The 18,530-nt window shown below is 37.8% G+C and overlaps 1 protein-coding gene across 1 annotated transcript in view; it reads left to right on the top strand.

Moving 5' to 3' along the window:
• Window positions 1–18,530, top strand: part of LOC136878793 (uncharacterized) — a 127,174-nt gene that overhangs the window by 28,089 nt on the left and 80,555 nt on the right. The window contains exons 5-6 of the mRNA XM_067152267.2: window positions 2,488–2,840; window positions 16,847–17,133. Coding sequence (XP_067008368.2) covers window positions 2,488–2,840; window positions 16,847–17,133 — 640 coding nt within the window. The remainder of the gene's footprint in view (window positions 1–2,487; window positions 2,841–16,846; window positions 17,134–18,530) is intronic.

Raw genomic sequence — 18,530 nt, 5'->3', positions numbered from 1 at the left:
GCGTATGTGAAAGCTGCATTCTTATTTTCAAATCTTCCTGTAAAAAAGTTTCTTTGGATAATTCATACGCAAATCGTGATGGTGACATCCTGGAGATGCCCAGTATTCGTTTCAGAAATCTGGCCTTTACATTTTCAATAGTTCGAAGGTCGGACACCGTTAGTCTTTCCCAAATAAGTTCCATACCATATGTGAGAACTGGGCGAAGCGTATTGGTTACACAAAATACGCCTTCTCGATCGCGTACGGTGCATGTATGGAAAATGGCGATCATATCGTCTGAATAACGAAATAATGTAACAAGAAAAATGTTGGTCATAAAACAGGATGAATTTTGGTTTTAATTTGAGAAAATATGGTCAAACTGGAAAAGAAAAGAGCTCAATTTTAATTCGTTAAACTGAAACTACGAAATTCGTTAAAATGAAATATTTTAACATACAACAAATAGGGAAAAAGGAAGGGACCAAAAAAATTATTCGTTATTCTGAAAATTTCGTTATACTGGTGTTCGTTACAGCGGAATTCTACTGTATATGGTCCATTATTGGACATTATAAATCTTCCAGCTAACTCACTCCTGGTTGCCAGCGTTTCACCCCCGTGTGCTAGGCTGGGCTCGTCAGTTGGTACCTACCACACCTACCTCGCTGGAAGATTTATAATGTCCAATAACGGACCATATATATTGGTATTATAAATTTACTAATTCGGAACAAATATTTCAGATTAGATCTGTATCATCTGATGGCCAAGCAGGCATTAATTTTGGTAATGAGACAAAGTCTCTCATAGTGCATTAGCACTGCCGGTGGCAACAATTAGCCTACGCAGTGGCCTCCACGGTATGCACTGGCCAGCATATTGGTAGGTGTGCTAGGTACCAACTGACGAGCCCAGCCTAGCACACGGGGGCGAAACGCTGGCAACCAGGAGTGAGTTAGCTGGAAGATTTATAATGTCCAATAACGGACCATATATATTGGTATTTAAATTTACTCATTCGGAACAAATATTTCAGATTAGATCTGTATCATCTGATGGCCAAGCAGGCATTAATTTTGGTAATGAGACAAATGAGACAAAGTCTCTCATAGTGCATTGGCATTGCCGGTGGCAACAATTAGCCTACACAGTGGCCTCCACGGTATGCACTGGCCAGCGTATTAGTAGGTGTGCTAGGTACCAACTGACGAGCCTAGCCTAGCACACGGGGGCGAAACGCTGGCAACCAGGAGTGAGTTAGCTGGAAGATTTATAATGTCCAATAACGGACCATATATATTAGACCTATCTGTGTCAGTGCGATGTAAAGCTAAAAGCAAAAAACAGAAAGGAAAAAAAAACAGCAAAAGTAAAATTCAGGAAACTCAATTGTCAAAAATTACCAGTGTTTTGCCCCAGTGCGGCATGGGCAGTATCCAACTGACTGGTAATTTTTGACGATTGAGTTTCCTGAATTTTATTTAGCTATCTCAATCTGAAGCCATTTTTTTGGTCAACATGTACAGTACCATGTTAAAAACGATGCTTAAAAAAATGCTCAAAATATAACCAAATATGACCTTATATCACTAAAAATGAGCAAAATATGACCTAAGCAATAAAAAATGGCTGAAATATGCATTTATATGCATCTTAAAATTGCTTTAAACAGGATCAGGAATCTATCATTCACGGTTATTTTACAGATTTCGCATGAGCTCAGGAAAATTACCTCCGAACCTTATTGATTTGTTATGCTCAACTAAGGAGCACGTTTCAATTTATTTAGTTCTTTTTCCTTCCCAGTCTTTCTTCATTTACTGGGCAAGTTAGGCGCACGGTTAGGGGGCGCACAGCTGTGAGCTTGTACCTAGGAGATAGTGGGTTCGAGCCCCACTGTTGGCAGCCCTGAAGATGGTTTTCTGTGGTTTACCATTTTCACACCATGCAAATGCTGGGGCTGTACCTTAATTAAGGCCACGCCGCTTCCTTCCCACTCCTAGCCCTTTCCTATCCCATCGTCGCCATAAGACCTATCTGTGTCGGTGTGACGTAAACCAAATTGTAAATAAATCTCTTCATTTGTTCACTGAGTTCCTTTCCGTGTTCTTCTGTTCATCCTGTATATTTTCTTTTAGGTTTCTCTGCAAATGTATGTTTGGTTACTAAGTTCTATGCTTCTGAATTTTGTTCTATTCTGAATGGTTTCTTTGGTATTACCAATTTCTACTAGATCTTTGTTCTTTTTCCACTAATCAAGAAAGAAAAAAGGTAGACGATAGCAATGAATTAATGATTTTTCTGAATAACACATATAAGTGGAGTTACATAACCAGCTAAACTTATTAACTGCTAAGGATTAAATCGTCAGCTAAATATCCAAAATGAGCCAGGGTGGCTCCAGTGACCCCAAAAATATCTGGGATAAGCTAAAATTAACCTGTTTTAAATTTAAAATGTTTAGTCAATAATTAATCTGCTGTCTATTCCTTTATTTTTCAGTGTTCTCTACACTTCATGCTATCCAGTTCAATAGAAACAAAGCAAAGAGGTGATGAACCCACAGTATGTTCAGTGATTTCTGGAAATCAGCGATCAAAACGTGATGCTGATGATATTACACCAGAAATATCGCAGAGCGAAAATGAATCATCAGACAGAGGAATTGATACTAATGTTACAACATCAGATGCCCGAAATGTTAGTCAAGAGGTTAATGCATCAGCTTCTGCAAATACTACTGCTAATACATCTGCACCAGTGCCACCCAATGAGGGACAGTTGCAGAATGATGATCATTTGGGCAACAGTGATGGAGATATTGAAATTGTTGATCCCAGACTGTTCAATTTATCGTAAGTATAATTATAAATTTCAATACATCTTCATTATATGTGACTTTCCTCAATAATTCGAGAATATAAACTACCATATTTGATGGCTTATATCTTGAAAATTTAAGTTGAAATATTGGAGAATTTGGGAGGACGATCTTGATTGAAACTAACATTTAAAGCCAATAAAGAATAACACTTTCATAAATTGTATTGTATTACATTTTATTACATTCTATAACATGTCATATAATATTTACAAAATGATAAAAAATTCAATCACTTGGAAGTGATATATGTAGGGATTATTTTTCTCCCTTAATTCCACAAGAAAATATAGAGTATGTCATATATGCAATGGCAATGCAAATAAATACACTATTTATTTGTCACTTAGAATAGTTGCTTTCAGGAATGAAAGGTGCTATTCAACTGTAATGTTCACTAAGACATTGGTAAACCTGATCATAAATGAAACCACAGTTTTGGCAGGATCTCACAGTTTGTTATGCATTCATTTGACAACCTCAGTAGAGTCAGGCTTTGCTTTTCAAGGCTTCAGGTACATTGGGATTTAAATACATTCATGGTACCTCCTGTCTGTTGCGAGAGGTAACTCCGTGACAGCTCTAAACTTTGGAAAGTGAAATGGTGACCACTAGATCCCAAGTTAAGTCTATTTTGTTCTAGGCTCCCCTAACCCCTCTTGATCAACTCTTACTCTTTTCTGACCCTGATAATATTAGCTTTGTCAGACCCAGTGGTCTTCCCATTTTTGCACCCTCCATGGCTCTTTCTTATTCTTTGAAGTGTCATACTTTTATGTCTACAGATCAGGGTTGAGAGGCCAGCACTGTTGTCTAAGGGTACTAAGCCTACCTCTGATCTGGAGGTTGTGGGCTTGGTTCCAATCCAGGCCAGGCATTTTTACCTGGATCTGAGAGCTGGTTCAAGGTTCTCTTAGCACACAAGAACAATTCAGGAGCTATCAGATGGTGAGACAGTGGCCCTGGTATAGAAAGCCAAGAATAACATCCAAGAGGTTTCATCACACTGACTATGCATCATCTTGTAATCTGCAGGACTTTGGGTTGAACAATGTTTGCTTGGTAGGTCAAGGTCCACCAGGGATGTAGGGCCATGGTAATTTTCATTTTAGTTTATTTTAAATCAGCATCGAGAGAGGATGGTTATCTACTAGTACTTCCCATTACATCACTATATACCACCATCACCACTCACCCATTGACTTTGCTTAAAACAAACAACAACAACAACAACAACAACAACACCACCACCACCACCCCTTGATTACATCATTTTTCTTATTACAAACTATATTAGATTTGCAAGGCATAGAGATTTCTGAAAGTTAAAAAGTTTGAACGGGACTGTATAAGGATCATAGCTTTAAGTTTCAAAGTAGAATACATACTGCATGGTAAACATTGCCAAAATAGGGAAAGATAGGACTGACCAGGAGGGGAGGGGATCAAATTATGTGGGTAGGGTTGAGGCTCTGGTCATGGGGGATTCCATCGTTAGACATGTGGGAAAGTGTGTGGAGGAAAGGGAACCAGGGTAGAGTGTTATCCAGGAATTAGGTTGAGGCAGATGTTGAGGAAAGTAGAAGAGAGGGAGGAGGGGAAGGAGAGGTGGTAGTGTTTCACCTTGGTACCAACAACGTAAGGCAAGCTGATATAAGTAACCAACATAGTTGGAGATGTGTGGGATCTGGTAAATGCAGCACGGGTGAAGTTTAAGCAAGTGCAGATTGTTATCAGTGGAATACTGTGTAGGAGGGACACGAACTGGAGGGTAATAGGGGATTTAAATGAGACTATGGAGTGGGTCTGTGGGAAACTGGGAGCGAAATTTCTAGATCCTAATGGGTGGGTAGGAGATAGGGATCTGCACTCAGATGGCCTTCACTTAAATCGCAGTGGTACATATAAGTTAGGAAATTTGTTTGGAAGGGTTATAGGGAGGTTAGGGAGGTACATTCAGAGAAACGGGGTGGCCTAGGGAGCGGGACAGGGAACTGGAAATCAAGTAGGGATGACATAAAATTGTTAGTGTTGAACTGCAGAAGTATTGTAAAGAAAGGAATAGAATTAAGTAATTTAATAGATATATACTTACCAGATATTGTAATAGGAGTTGAATCATGGCTGAGAAATGATATAATGGATGCAGAAATTTTCTCATGGAACTGGAGTGTGTATCGTAGAGATAGGATAGGAATGGTGGGAGGGGGAGTATCCATTCTGGTGAAAGAAGAATTTGTAAGCTACGAAAAAGTTAAAGATGAAGAACATGAAATTTTAGGTGTAAAGCTCATTTCTAAAGATAATAGGCAACTTGGTATCTTTGGAGTGTACAGATCAGGAAAGGGTAGCGCTGACACGGATTCAGAATTATTTGATAAGATAATCATTCAGCTATGTGGGAAACGACATGGAAAGGGATGTGAATGTAGCAGGAGATCTGAATTTACCAGATGTCAATTGGGAAGGAAATGCGAATGACAGGAAGCATGACCAACAAATAGCAAATAAGTTAATATGGAAAGGACAGCAAATTCAGAAAGTGATGGAACCAACTAGAGGGAAAAATATCCTGAATGTGGTGCAGGTAAAACCAGATGAGCTCTATAGAGAAACTGAAGTAATAGATGGTATCAGTGATCATGAAGCAGTTTTTTTCATAGTTAAAAATAAATGTGATAGAAAGGAAGGTCTTAAAAAAGTAGGACTATTAGGCAGTACCATATGGCTGCTAGCGCAGGCATGAGGCAGTTTCTAAAAAGTAACTATGACCGGTGGATAATGGTAAATAAAAATGTAAACAGATTCTGGGATGGGTTTAAAGCAATTGTTGAGGAATGTGAAAACAGTTTGTACCTTTAGAGGTGGTAAGGAATGGTAAGGACCCACCTTATTATAATAGAGAATGGCTGTGGAAGTAAGAAGAAATTGAAAGAAATTGAAGGAACTTACTAGGAAATTGAATCTAGCAAAGAAGGCAGCTAAGGATAACATGATGACAAGCATAATTGGCAGGCATACAAATTTTAGTGAAAAATGGAAGGGCATGTATACTGTAGGTATTTTAAGGCAGAAACAGGTTCCAAGAAGGACATTCCAGGAATAATTAATGAACAAGGGGAGTCTGTATGTGAGGATCTTCAAAAAGCAGAAGTATTCAGTCAGCAGTATGTAAAGATTGTTGGTTACAAGGATAATATCCAGATAGAGGAGGAGACTAATGCTAAAGAAGTATTAAAATTTACATATGATAACAATGACATTTACAATAAGAAACAAAAGTTGAAAACTAGAAAAGCGGCTGGAATTGATAAGATTTCTGGGGATATACTACAGACAATGGGTTGGAATATAGTACCGTATCTGAAGTACTTATTTGATTATTGTTTGGTTGAAGGAGCTATACCAAATGAATGGAGAGTTGCTATAGTAGCCCCTGTGTATAAAGGAAAGGATGATAGACATATAGCTGAAAATTACAGGCCAGTAAGTTTGACATGCATTGCATGTAAGCTTTGGGAAGGCGTTCTTTCTGATTATATTAGACATGTTTGCAAAATGAATAATTGGTTCGATAGAAGGCAGTTCAGTTTTAGGAAAGGTTATATCACTGAAGCTTAACTTGTAGGATTCCAGCAAGATATAGCAGATATCCTGGACCTGTCTAAAGCATTTAATAGGGTGGATCACAGGAGACTACTGGCAAAAATGAGTGCAATTGGACTAGACAAAAGAGTGACTGAATGGGTTGCTATAGTTCTAGAAAATAGATCTCAGAGAATTAGAGTAGGCAAAGCTTTATCTGACCCTGTAATAATTAAGAGGGAAATTTCTCAGAGCAGTATTATTAGACCTTTATGTTTTCTTATATACATAAACTAGCAAGATACTCATGCTTTGCTACGGTATTATACTGAAATTTATAATTGAATGCTTATTGTTTTATATATGATCCGCCCAAATTCGCGACTGACTGGTTATCTGAGAGAATCCACCAAAATTCGCGATCTGACTCATTTTCTAATAGATTACGGCAAGTTTCCTCCCATTTTTCAATCTTTCTTTCCAGCAATCGATTTCGTACTTCCCGGGCTAGGTCCAGGTATTCCACCCTAAATCTTTGCCATCTTTTCCTATAAGAATTTTTAATATGGATCAAATCCTTCAGGAGATCCGGCGTGGTGTCCTCTTGGGTGCCTTGGCGGTACTGAACCCGCGGCTGGACTGCATTCTTAGTCATTACCCGTCCAGGACCCGTTTCCAGTGCGGTCTGCACATTTGACGACGGTCCAGAACATTAACATTATTATTATTATTATTATTATTATTATTATTATTATTATTATTATTATTATTATAGAAGTTCTGGACCCCATAGCAAGATGCAAGACCGCTACTTGGCGGTAAATTACATCTGCTGCCACTGTCATTGTTAACAATGTGACCAGCACCATTTTCGCGCATAGCCAAGTGTGCGGCATTTCTGGTGATAAGAATGACATATTTCATGCATTGTTGATCTTATTATAGAGGTGAACAATTGGACGGTCAATCTCATTCCTATCGTTTATTTCAAAGGTTTTTAATTTTTAATTATGCCAGGAGAATGTACTTTAATCTAAGAACGTTCTCCGAAGAAAAAGATGGCTCTTGAAAACGAACCCAGGAAAGATAAAAAATGATCGGTTTATGAACAGAATAAGTACATTGGAAATCTACAGCCTATTTTCCAGTCATTCGACAGGGTCAGGAATGGAATGAATAAAGCCCCCATCTGGCGGCGGCAATAGGAATTGTGTCGGCTGCCGAAGCCTGTCGCACTCCTCTGGGGCAATTGATAATGAATGACAAAAGAAATGAAATGATATTGGACAGTGTTGCTGGAATGAATGATGACAGGGAAAACCGGACTATCCGGAGAAAACCCTGTCCCGCCTCCATTTTGTCCAGCACGAATGTCTCATGGAGTGACCGGGATTTGAACCACATAACCCAGCTGTGAGAGGCAGGCGCTCTGCCACCTGAGCAACGGAGGCTCCTTATGAACGGTAAAATCAACTATTCTCACCTCCTTTTACACCCCACCGCCGTTAAGTTTATTTACCACCCCCCCCCCCCCCACAAAAATAACAGAAAGGCATGTTTCTCTATGTTTAGATTCCAAACACCAATGTTCACATCTATTACCTTCTGTTTTGAGATATAAGTATCCCTATAAAAATAATTTACTTTTTCACTTCCTTTCACACTCCTCCCCCCCCCCCCCCCAATTGAATTTTCCGGCAAAAACCTTGTTTCTGTAATAGTAAACGATCTTCTAAATACCAATTATCATGACTAACTTCCTCAGTTTTAGGAATTCAACTCCTTTTCAATCCTGCCCCCAAGATGATTCCCCCCCCACAAAAAAAAAACGCGTTTTTCTTTGTTTCTAAAGGAGATCCAAATACCAATTTTCACGTATGTAACAACTTTAGTTTTTATTAGATGTAAGTATTCTCATACAATTAAGTCAATTAATTTTTCAATTCTTTCCCCCCTCCCCCCCTTAATTGGATTTTCGAGAATACGTGTTTCTTTACTTTAAAGCAAAATCCAAATATCAAATTTCACGTCTGTAACATCTTCATTTTTGAGATATCAGTAGCTTAATTAAAATAATTCAACACCAATTTCAGTCACTTTACCCCCACCCCCTCCAGCCAAGTGGTATTTCGGAAAACTAAAAATACACGTTTCTTGACTTTTAATAGAGATAAAAAGTACAATTTTTCACTTCTGTAACATGTTAAGTTTTTGAGATATACTGTGGAAATTCTCATTTTAAAATTTCACCCCGTTTTTAGTTCTCCTTAAATGGAGTTTCCAAAAACAAATCACCTATGTTTCTTTACATTTACAGGAGATTCCAAATACCACTTTTTATGTCTGTAACATTTTACGTTTCTCAGGTATTCTGTAGATATAGTCTTTCAAAAATTTCACCCCAATTTGTCACTCCAGTTTAACCGCCAGTAATTGAATTTTCCAAAAACAAAAAACAAAAATACACGTTACTTTATTTTTAAAGGAGATCCCATGTACAAATGTTCAGTTCTATAATATTTTCTGTTTCTGAGATATATGTATCCTCATTAATGGCATTCAACCCATTATTCACCCTTTTAAACCCCTCCTATTGGGTTTTTCCAAAAACAAAACAATACATGTTTCTTTATCTTTAAAGGAGGTTTTAAATACCAATTTTTACATCTGTAAACTTTTTAAGTTTTAAGATGTAGATACACTCATTTTAAAAATTCACTCCCCTATTCACCCCCCATATTTGGATTTTCCAAAAACGAAAAAAATCCTGTTTCTTTATTTTTAAAGTAGATCCCAAACACCAATTTTCAGGTCTATAATATCTTCAGGTTCTGAAATAAAAGTAGCCTCATTACAGGCATTCAACTCATTTTTCACCCTTTTCCACCCTTATTACAGTATAAGGACTTTCCGAAAACAAAAAAATACATGTATCTTTATTTCTGAAGTAAATTCTAAATACCAATTTTTACATCTATAATCTTTAAAAGTTTTGAGATATAGATACACTCATTTTAAAAATTCACCCCCTTTTCACCCCCCATTAATAGGATTTTCCAAAAACAAAAAATACATGTTTCTTCATTTTTAAAGGAGATCCCAAAAACCAATTTTCAGGACTGTAATATCTTAAGTTTCTGAGATACAAGTATCCTCTTGAAAGGCATTCAACCAGTTTTTCCCCCGTTTTCACCCCTCCTAATGGGATTTTCCGAAAACAAAAAAGTATGTGTTTATTTTTAACGAAGATTCTAAATACCAATTTTTACATCTGTAAACTTTCAAAGTTTTGAGATATAGATACACTCATTTTAAAAATTCACCCCCCTTTTCACCCTCCCATTAATTGGATTTTCCAAAAATAAAAAAATACGTGTTTATTTTTAAAAGAGATCGAAAGTACTAATTTTCAGGTCTGTAATATGTTCAGTTTCTGAGATATACTGTAAGTACTGGTATCCTGATTAAAGGCATTCAACTCCTTTATCCACCTTTTTCACCCCTCCTATTGGGATTTTCTGAAAACAAAAAAATACGTGTTTCCTTATTTTTAAAGACGATTCTAAATACTAATTTTTAAATCTGTAAACTATTAAAGTTTTGAGATATAGAGACAATCATTTTAAAATTTCACCCCCCTTTTCACCCCCTTAGCGATGGATTATCCAAAAATCCTCTCTTAGCGAGCGCCTATATCTTAATATTAATGTATCCCCAAAATTTCATTTCATTATGTCTAGTAGTTTTGGCTCGGCGATGATGAATCAGTCAGTCAGTCAGTCAGTCAGTCAGTCAGTCAGTCAGTCAGTCAGTCAGTCAGTCAGTCAGTCAGTCAGTCAGTCAGTCAGTCAGTCAGTCAGGACAAGTTATTTTATATATAGATGATATGAGTAAACAAGTGAAATCAGAGATAAGGCTTTTTGCAGATGATGTTATTCTGTGTAGAGTAATAAATAAGTTACAAGATTGTGAGCAACTGCAACGTGACCTCGAAAATGTTGTGAGATAGACAGCAGTCAATGGTATGTTGATAAACAGGGTTAAAAGTCAGGTTGTGAGTTTCACAAATAGGAAAAGTCCTCTCAGTTTAAATACTGTGTTGATGGGGTGAAAGTTCCTTTTGGGGATCATTGTAAGTATCTAGGTGTTAATATAAGGAAAGATCTTCATTGGGGTAATCACATAAATGGGATTGTAAATAAAGGGTACAGATCTCTGCACATGGTTATGAGGGTGTTTAGGGGTTGTAGTAAGGATGTAAAGGAGAGGGCTTATATGTCTCTGGTAAGACCCCAACTAGAGTATGCTTCCAGTGTACGGGACCCTCACCAGGATTACCTGATTCAAGAACTGGAAAAAATCCAAAGAAAAGCAGCTCTATTTTTTTCAAGGTTATTTCCGACAAAAGAGTAGCATTACAAAAATGTTGCAAAGTTTGGGCTGGGAAGAATTGGAAGAAAGAAGACAAGCTGCTCGACTAAGTGGTATGTTCCAAGCTGTCGGCGGAGAGATAGCGTGGAATGACATTAGTAGACGAATAATTTTGAGTGGCGTCTTTAAAAGTAGGAAAGATAACAATATGAAGATAAAGTTGGAATTCAAGAGGACAAATTGAGGCAAATATTCATTTATAGGAAGGGGAGTTAGGGATTGGAATAACTTACCCAGGGAGATGTTCAATAAATTTCCAATTTCTTTGAAATCATTTAAGAGAAGGCTAGGAAAACAACAGATAGGGTATCTGTCACGTGGGTGACTGCCCTAAATGCAGATCGGGATTGATTGATTGATTGATTGATTGATTGATTGATTGATTGATTGATTGATTGATTGATTGATTGATTGATTGATTGATTGATTGATTGATTGATTGAAAATTAAGAAATCTAGTCAGTGTGGGTTTGAAATTTTATTTCTGAATTCTAAATAATTGTATACATCTTCAAGATCATGAGTTCTAAATTATTTTTACTGCTGGGGCAGTAATTATACTCACCTCATGAGACTCACCCACCTTAACTTTGAGACACTGTCAGTAAGCCAATTCTTGAGAAAACTGGTGTAGGTGATTTTGGGCTTTCTTTAGTTCTGACAAGTGACTCTATTCTGTCAAAACATACTTTTTTGTAATTTTGAAGCCATTGCCCGCGTGTCACAACATTTTTATGAAAGAAAGATATTTTTGAACTTCTTCACACCACAATTTTTTCAAATACTCACTGAGACAAATCACATCCAATGTGCTACCATGCCTGAATCCAGAGCTACACTAATAAAATTGTTAGCCACACAGTATGGAGATTTTAGCGCAGCACAATTGTGGTGCTACTGTATCACTCGACAATGTGATACCGAGGACCGGCTCTTATTACAAGACACATTGGTCCTTTCTCTTTAAAGTGAGATATTGAACACTGTCATTTTACATCTTATTTCAAAATTATTTCAAGTAAATTGGTGCATGCAAAAACCGGTTAATCATCTTTTTCTTAAATTGGAGAAAAGAGACTTTCTCACTGATGGAAAAAAGAAATTTTTGGAGGATAAAATTAACATATCTCTTGTGTTCATCTAAAGAAGTAGTTTTCTTTTTAACATTGACATAAACTTATCCATTTTATTAATACTGTAAGCACAACAGTGTGGGGGCAAATTATGTTCAGATGCAGTCACTTAATCATAATCCAACACATTGAAGAAAGTTTCCTTAAATGATAGCTGACTGTTGTCATGGATTAGGTGATGTTGACTTGAAATAAGGTAACATCCCAGCATTTTCCTGGAGGGTATGCTGAAAAATCCAGGGTAAAACTACACTCAGAATAGCCTCTGTCAGCACCAGGATTCGAACCTTGATATCCGAACGTCGTAGCTCCTTAGTCCTCTTACGGAGCATGAGTAAACACATGGAATGGAACACAAAATACTGGGCCAGAATGTGAAAACAGAAAATGCTTATACCATTTTTTAATGATAGTATTAACTTTTATGCATATTTACAGTCTCCACCCAAGCTTTCCCTTTCCCTGGTTCACCTCTGTACATAATATAAGAATCATCACTACCCTGTCCGCCTCCGTAGCGTAACGGTTAGTGTTATTTGCTGCCATCCTCAGGGGCCCGGGTTCGATTCCCGGTACTGCCAGAAATTTAAGAATGGCAGGAGGGCTGGTACGTGGTTGAAATGGTACATGCAGCTCACCTCCAATGGGGGTGTGCCTGAAAAGAGCTGCATCACCTCGGGATGAGGACACGAGTTTACTTTTATCACTATCCTTTTCCTTTTCTGCTTTTCATTTTCCCAGTTTCTGATATTCCTTTTTATGTTTCCTGTAACTTCCACTGGTAGAACTCCAATTATGTTCACATAAATTATCATCACATTGAAAAGCAGAAGCCATGTTTACTTGGTTTGTAAGCAGAGAATATGTCCAATAAGAAACATGGTCAAAGTCTTCCTAATTCAATACTGGGTGAAAGGCTTCTATGAAAAAAAGCCCAGAAGAAGGAGGTAAAGAAAAATACTTCAGAAATAATAAATAAAATTATACCTCATCGTAATCCTTTATTTACTGGTAAGGTATGGAGGCCTTGATATGTTCCTTCAATAAATGTCCATATAAAACTTCATAATTTGCATTAATTTAATGCACTGGATACTCTTCTAAGGGTGTATTATTAAAATAATATCTGCAGTTTTGATTCTATTTTGAATTAACATTGTACCAAAACGGACATGTATCATGGATTACCAAATTCCATAGTGTGTGCCATCCTGTCAGTATTGTGGTACCATCATACACAAATTTTTAGTAACAATCAGTTAGCCTGAATTTGCATTTCTGTGAAGATGATTTGGGTATCCCAAGAACTTTGAAGCCTTCTGTTTCTTTATAGGTAATTCGCTGATGGTCACCCACTGCAATAAATATAGTTTATATCATTAACAGTAGGTAGGAGCATCTAACTCAGTTTTCACAAATTTGATGGTTAGCCCATTTTTGCTTGCAGCCATTCAATTTTAAAACTTTCATGCTTTTGTTACACCAGCTCATGAGAGATTCTGAAAGTATAGACATATTCTATGTCAAAATCAGGAGGATCTTCTCCATGGATAATGTATTTCTTCAGGCTGAGATAATAACTCTTTGGTGCGATCTGCTCTCAAAAGATTGGTCATCAGAAGAAGAATTTTTGAAATGTGTATCCTGAGAGTAAAACAACAAAATTAGAAAATCAAAATGCTACATTCTTGCCTTAGGTCAACGTATTTTTATGAATCTGTATTTTTATACATGCAACAAATGAAAACAAAATGGTGTTCCTCATACAGTATATACTGATCTTGGAACTCTGATGGATGGCTTGAAATCATAATCTTCTCATGAACATGGAGCTTGTCTTTAAATGTAATTAGCATCTTAAAACATTCTGTTACTTGGAGATCCTGATCAGTGGCATGGCGTGGAAATTTTTTGGGTGTTGCCAGTTCAAAACTGATACAGTCGAGGAGGGAATGAAGTTCTTCCAAGCGTTCCATTGATGTTTTGCAGGAATTTTTTTTTTTCCAAATACAGTCTCCAATGTGTAGAATTGCACAAAGAATAATAGAATTATAAGAATAGTCATAACAAATGTGGAAATAATTACCTAAAGGTACTATAGGCTATTTGAAGAGTCTCGATAATTTTTGACTATCACATAGCCATGGTGATTCTACACGCTGTATCAGAACTATACCAACAAAAAAAATCAAGCTTGCTCTTCACGTTATGATGAGAACAATAGTACAATCGGATTGGCAGAGAAAATGAGGTTACTTTGTTATTTCAGGGCTTGTGATTCAGATTGATGAACTCGTATTTTCTATGAAAGAGCACAAGCTGCTGTCGTGCTTCAGGGAAGAGAAGGGGAGGGAAGGGAAGTGTGGTGTATGATGGAGACAGAGATTGTGCTTCGCATGTATGCACAAGTTTCCTCGTTCAAATAGCCCGGAATTGTCCTTGTCTCTTACAGGCAATATCCACAGTTCGTTTATTGAACAGCTGTAACTGCATACACAGTACAAGAACACAGTGCAATTAAGACATACTTGTCAGTCAAGGAATGCACCAGATCATTTCTCCTCTCGTCTGTTGGTAGCAGTAACATTTTTTATTATTTAACATGCTCGAAGATGCAAGGCTACTGCCCCACAATTGTGTATTTCTTTGCTCACAACATTGTAAATGGAATGAAATACTGAATGAAGGAAACAATGCACCCAATGGTTTGATTACAGTAGATGTTCAATATGTCCCCTTCTACTTCAATCCCATGAACATGCTACGCTGGTGTAGCAGCGGGAGAGGTAATACTCCCACGTGGCGGATAGAGGGGTCCTAACCGGCTTGCGAGTGGACTTGAGGGAAATATAATACCTCTCACAGACCAAACACACACAGACGAAGAATTCACCCACGGTATCCCCTGCCTGTCGTAAGAGACGACTAAAAGGGGCGACCAAGGGATGATCCAATTAGAACCATGAAACTACTTCTAATTAGTACCATCACGCAGGTAACACCATGGGTCACATTTACTTGCCCATAGTACCACTATGTTAGGTACGCAATAGGTTTCTGATTAGTAGCGACAGTGTGTGAATCAGGAGGTTGGTCCTACAGTACCTGTGATTCGTACCCCTATATGAGCGACACCATGGGATTAGCGACACCATGGTTCTGCCTTACCTATGCTCAGTTCCCACTATGTGAGGAATTCCACAGGATAGTACGAGTCCCTGTGGTTAGTCCACTTATGTGAGGAACGCCATAGGTTTTGCATTGCCTTTGTAGGTTTGCGTTGCCTGCAAATAGCACTGCAATGTGCGAAACCCCATAGGTCTTTGTTACATGTGCGCATTACACTACCTGTGAATAGTACCATAATGTGTGGAATACCACGAGTCTCCGCTACTTTTGATTAGTACCGCAACATTACACATGGTTCTACTTTCCTAGCGATAAATACATTATGAGGGGCTGATGACCTGGATTTTGGACCCATTTCGACTATAAGCATAATCGATTCAGCATCGTGCTATATAAGCAGTCCTTGGTCAGTAATACTATGGTTTTGTGCCAGCTTCTGTGCATGTGAGGCACTGTGGATTGGATCCACTGATCGTTTTAAATTCATATCCATCCAGCCATTCATTCTTCGTCCTCATGCTTTGAATTCTGGTCAGTGGAGGATTTTGGACTTTTAAGATGTCATTTCATTTTATCTCATTTCGTACCATTAGGGGCCAATGACCTTGATGTTAGGCCCCTTTAAACAACAAACATCAATCAACCAACCTACTTCGATGCGCTATTCACAACGGTGTAGTAGTGACCTTTGGACTCTGTTCGGGATGAGTGGTGTGTCACAAATAACCTGGAAAGCTACCTGTATTCTTGGCACAAGTTGATCTTCTCTTTCCATGGGGTTCACATAACTTAGTAGTAAATTTGTGCAGAACAAACAGTGCACTGTCTACTGGGGCTGGGAAGCGACTATGCAAAACAAAAGAGAAACTTGTGCATTCGCACCCAGCATTACCTCTGTCTCCAACTTCACTTCACTTCACTTCACTTCACTTCACTTCACTTCACTTCACTTCACCCTCCGCCATTTGAAATAATATTACCCTTCTCTCTAAATGTGTATGATCCTAAAGAACAGTTCAATAGATTCTCTGTAACACAGTCACAATCGTAGGAGAATGCTTCATCAGTGAATTTAGAAGCCATCTTTGGGGACTGTAGGGGAAGGAAGAAAACACCGTTTGCCTTTGCGTCTAAATGGCAAACGGTGCACAACACCAAGCGCGACATACTCACCATGGCACTGAAGGTCCCTGACAACCAGCCTGGGCGAGTTTGTAATTGAAGCGCTGCAGGAAACACGTGGTGTAAATCAAAAACATGGAAAACATTTTGTGTATGCACTATGTATTAGTTCAGTTCTTTGGTGCTAGATGTTACTCATATCATTAATGACATGTGTTATGGGAATTTGGTGGATTTAGATTGTAGATAGGAAATACAATTTATATGGAGAAGAAATATACTTAATTTCTATTTTTCTGTATGTTTCCAGCCGCAACATAGTCAACATAGACACCATGCCCCTAATCTTGATAAGCTTTTGTATTTGTTAAAATGCATGAATAGATCTATTTTGATTTTGTATGTATTCATTTTGGTATTTGTGGTGCTGAGAAGGGAGTAGATAGATGTAGTAGCTTGCAAATGGTCTTAATGGGAACAGGTAAACCACAGCTTAAATTAAGATGGCTAGACCTGATACTGTAAATGTGGAAATATATTTATTTGATTAAGTTGATTAATATTTAAAATCTATTTTCAGTAAAGGTGGTGAAAAAGATAAAAAAGGTGACATGCAGATGAATGTTGATGGAGACAGAGCATATGTCCCATATCAACCAACAAAGAAATCTTCTCTTCCTGAAAGTGCATGCCCTGTAGAGAATGGAGTGGTCTACACAAGGTGGGGCAGTGTATCTGCTGGGACACTCATTGCTGGTATTGCAACTGGGCTTGCCCAGCAAGAAGTATCCATTTTTGACATTCCTACTAAATACAATGGTACTACTGACATAAAGGTGAACAACCAGTGGGCTGCCACACTAGCAGGTATGTATCACAATTCTAGTTTTACTTTAAAAGTGAAATAAAACATTGTTTTGCATTTTAATTTTTTCTTCATCCAACTGTACAATCTATATCAGGAAATTAATTCTCTTTAAAACACTAGTTAATCCCAGGATGGGCAGGAAGGAAAATGTAATATGAATAGTCTAGCTGGGTTGCAGGCCCAAAATAACAACATTGCTAAGCCTGTTTTAGCAATTCATTTACATTAAGCAACATATTATACAATATAATGACATTATATCAATATCCTGGAGACTTTTAAGTAATAATAATGTTATTTGCTTTAGTCCCACTAACTACTTTTATTGTTTTTGGAGATGCCAAGGTGCCAGAATTTAGTCTCGCAGGAGTTCTTTTACGTGCCAGTAAATCTACCAATACAAGGCTGATGTATTTGAACATCTTCAAATACACTGAGGCAGGATCAAACCTCTATGTTGGGGTCAGAAGACCAGCACCTCAACTGCCTGAGCCATTCAGCCTGGCAAGACTTTTAAGAACCCTCATCTAATGACTAATGGAAAAAGTAAATTGAAAACTTCCTTAAAATTTAGGTTTGAAATACCCAGAATTTAGTCTTTTACATGCCAGTAAATCTACCAACACGAGGTTGACATATTTGAACACCTTCAAATGCCACCGGACTGAGTCAGGTTCGAGCCTGCCAAGTTGGGGTCAGAAGACCAGCGCCTCAACTGTCTGAGCTACTCAGCCCGCAACAAGACTTTTAAGAACCCTACGTCTAATGACTAATGGAAAAAGTAAATTGAAAACATTCTTAAAATTTAGGTTTGAAATGCCCATATTAATGTGAATAAATATGGCAAAAAATAATTACCACTTTAAAAACATAATTTTCATGCAACAGCCCCTAAGGACCATGGCCTACCAAGCCACCACTGCTCAGACCGAAGATTTGCAAATTACGAGGTGTCATGTGGTCGGTATGATGAATCCTCCTCAATTGTAATCATGTAGGCTGAGTAGACCCCAAACCAGCCCTCATATCCAGGTAAAAATCCCTGATCTGGCCAGCAATCAAACCCAGGGCCTCTGGCAAAAGGTAGGAGTGCTACCCCTATACCGCAGGGCCAGCACTAAAAATAATTCTGAAGAGAAATTAATCTACAGTATATATATATAAAATAAGAGTTTTTTCTGTACAATGCTCAGAATTTAAAAAGGATGGTATTTCTGCATCAGTCGTGCCCACAGTAACAAGGAAATGCATTTTTAAATTTTCTGTAATTTCTGTCTGTATGTATGTACACGCATCACGAGAAAACGGCTGAAGAGAATTTAATTAAAATCGGTATGCAAAGTCACAGAATAAGTCGCTACAATCTAGACTATAAATAATTTTATTCACGCTGAGT

The sequence above is a fragment of the Anabrus simplex genome, chromosome 8 (genome assembly GCF_040414725.1).
Source record: "Anabrus simplex isolate iqAnaSimp1 chromosome 8, ASM4041472v1, whole genome shotgun sequence".
NCBI lineage: Eukaryota > Metazoa > Arthropoda > Insecta > Orthoptera > Tettigoniidae > Anabrus > Anabrus simplex.
This window is presented reverse-complemented; position numbering and strand designations above follow the sequence as displayed.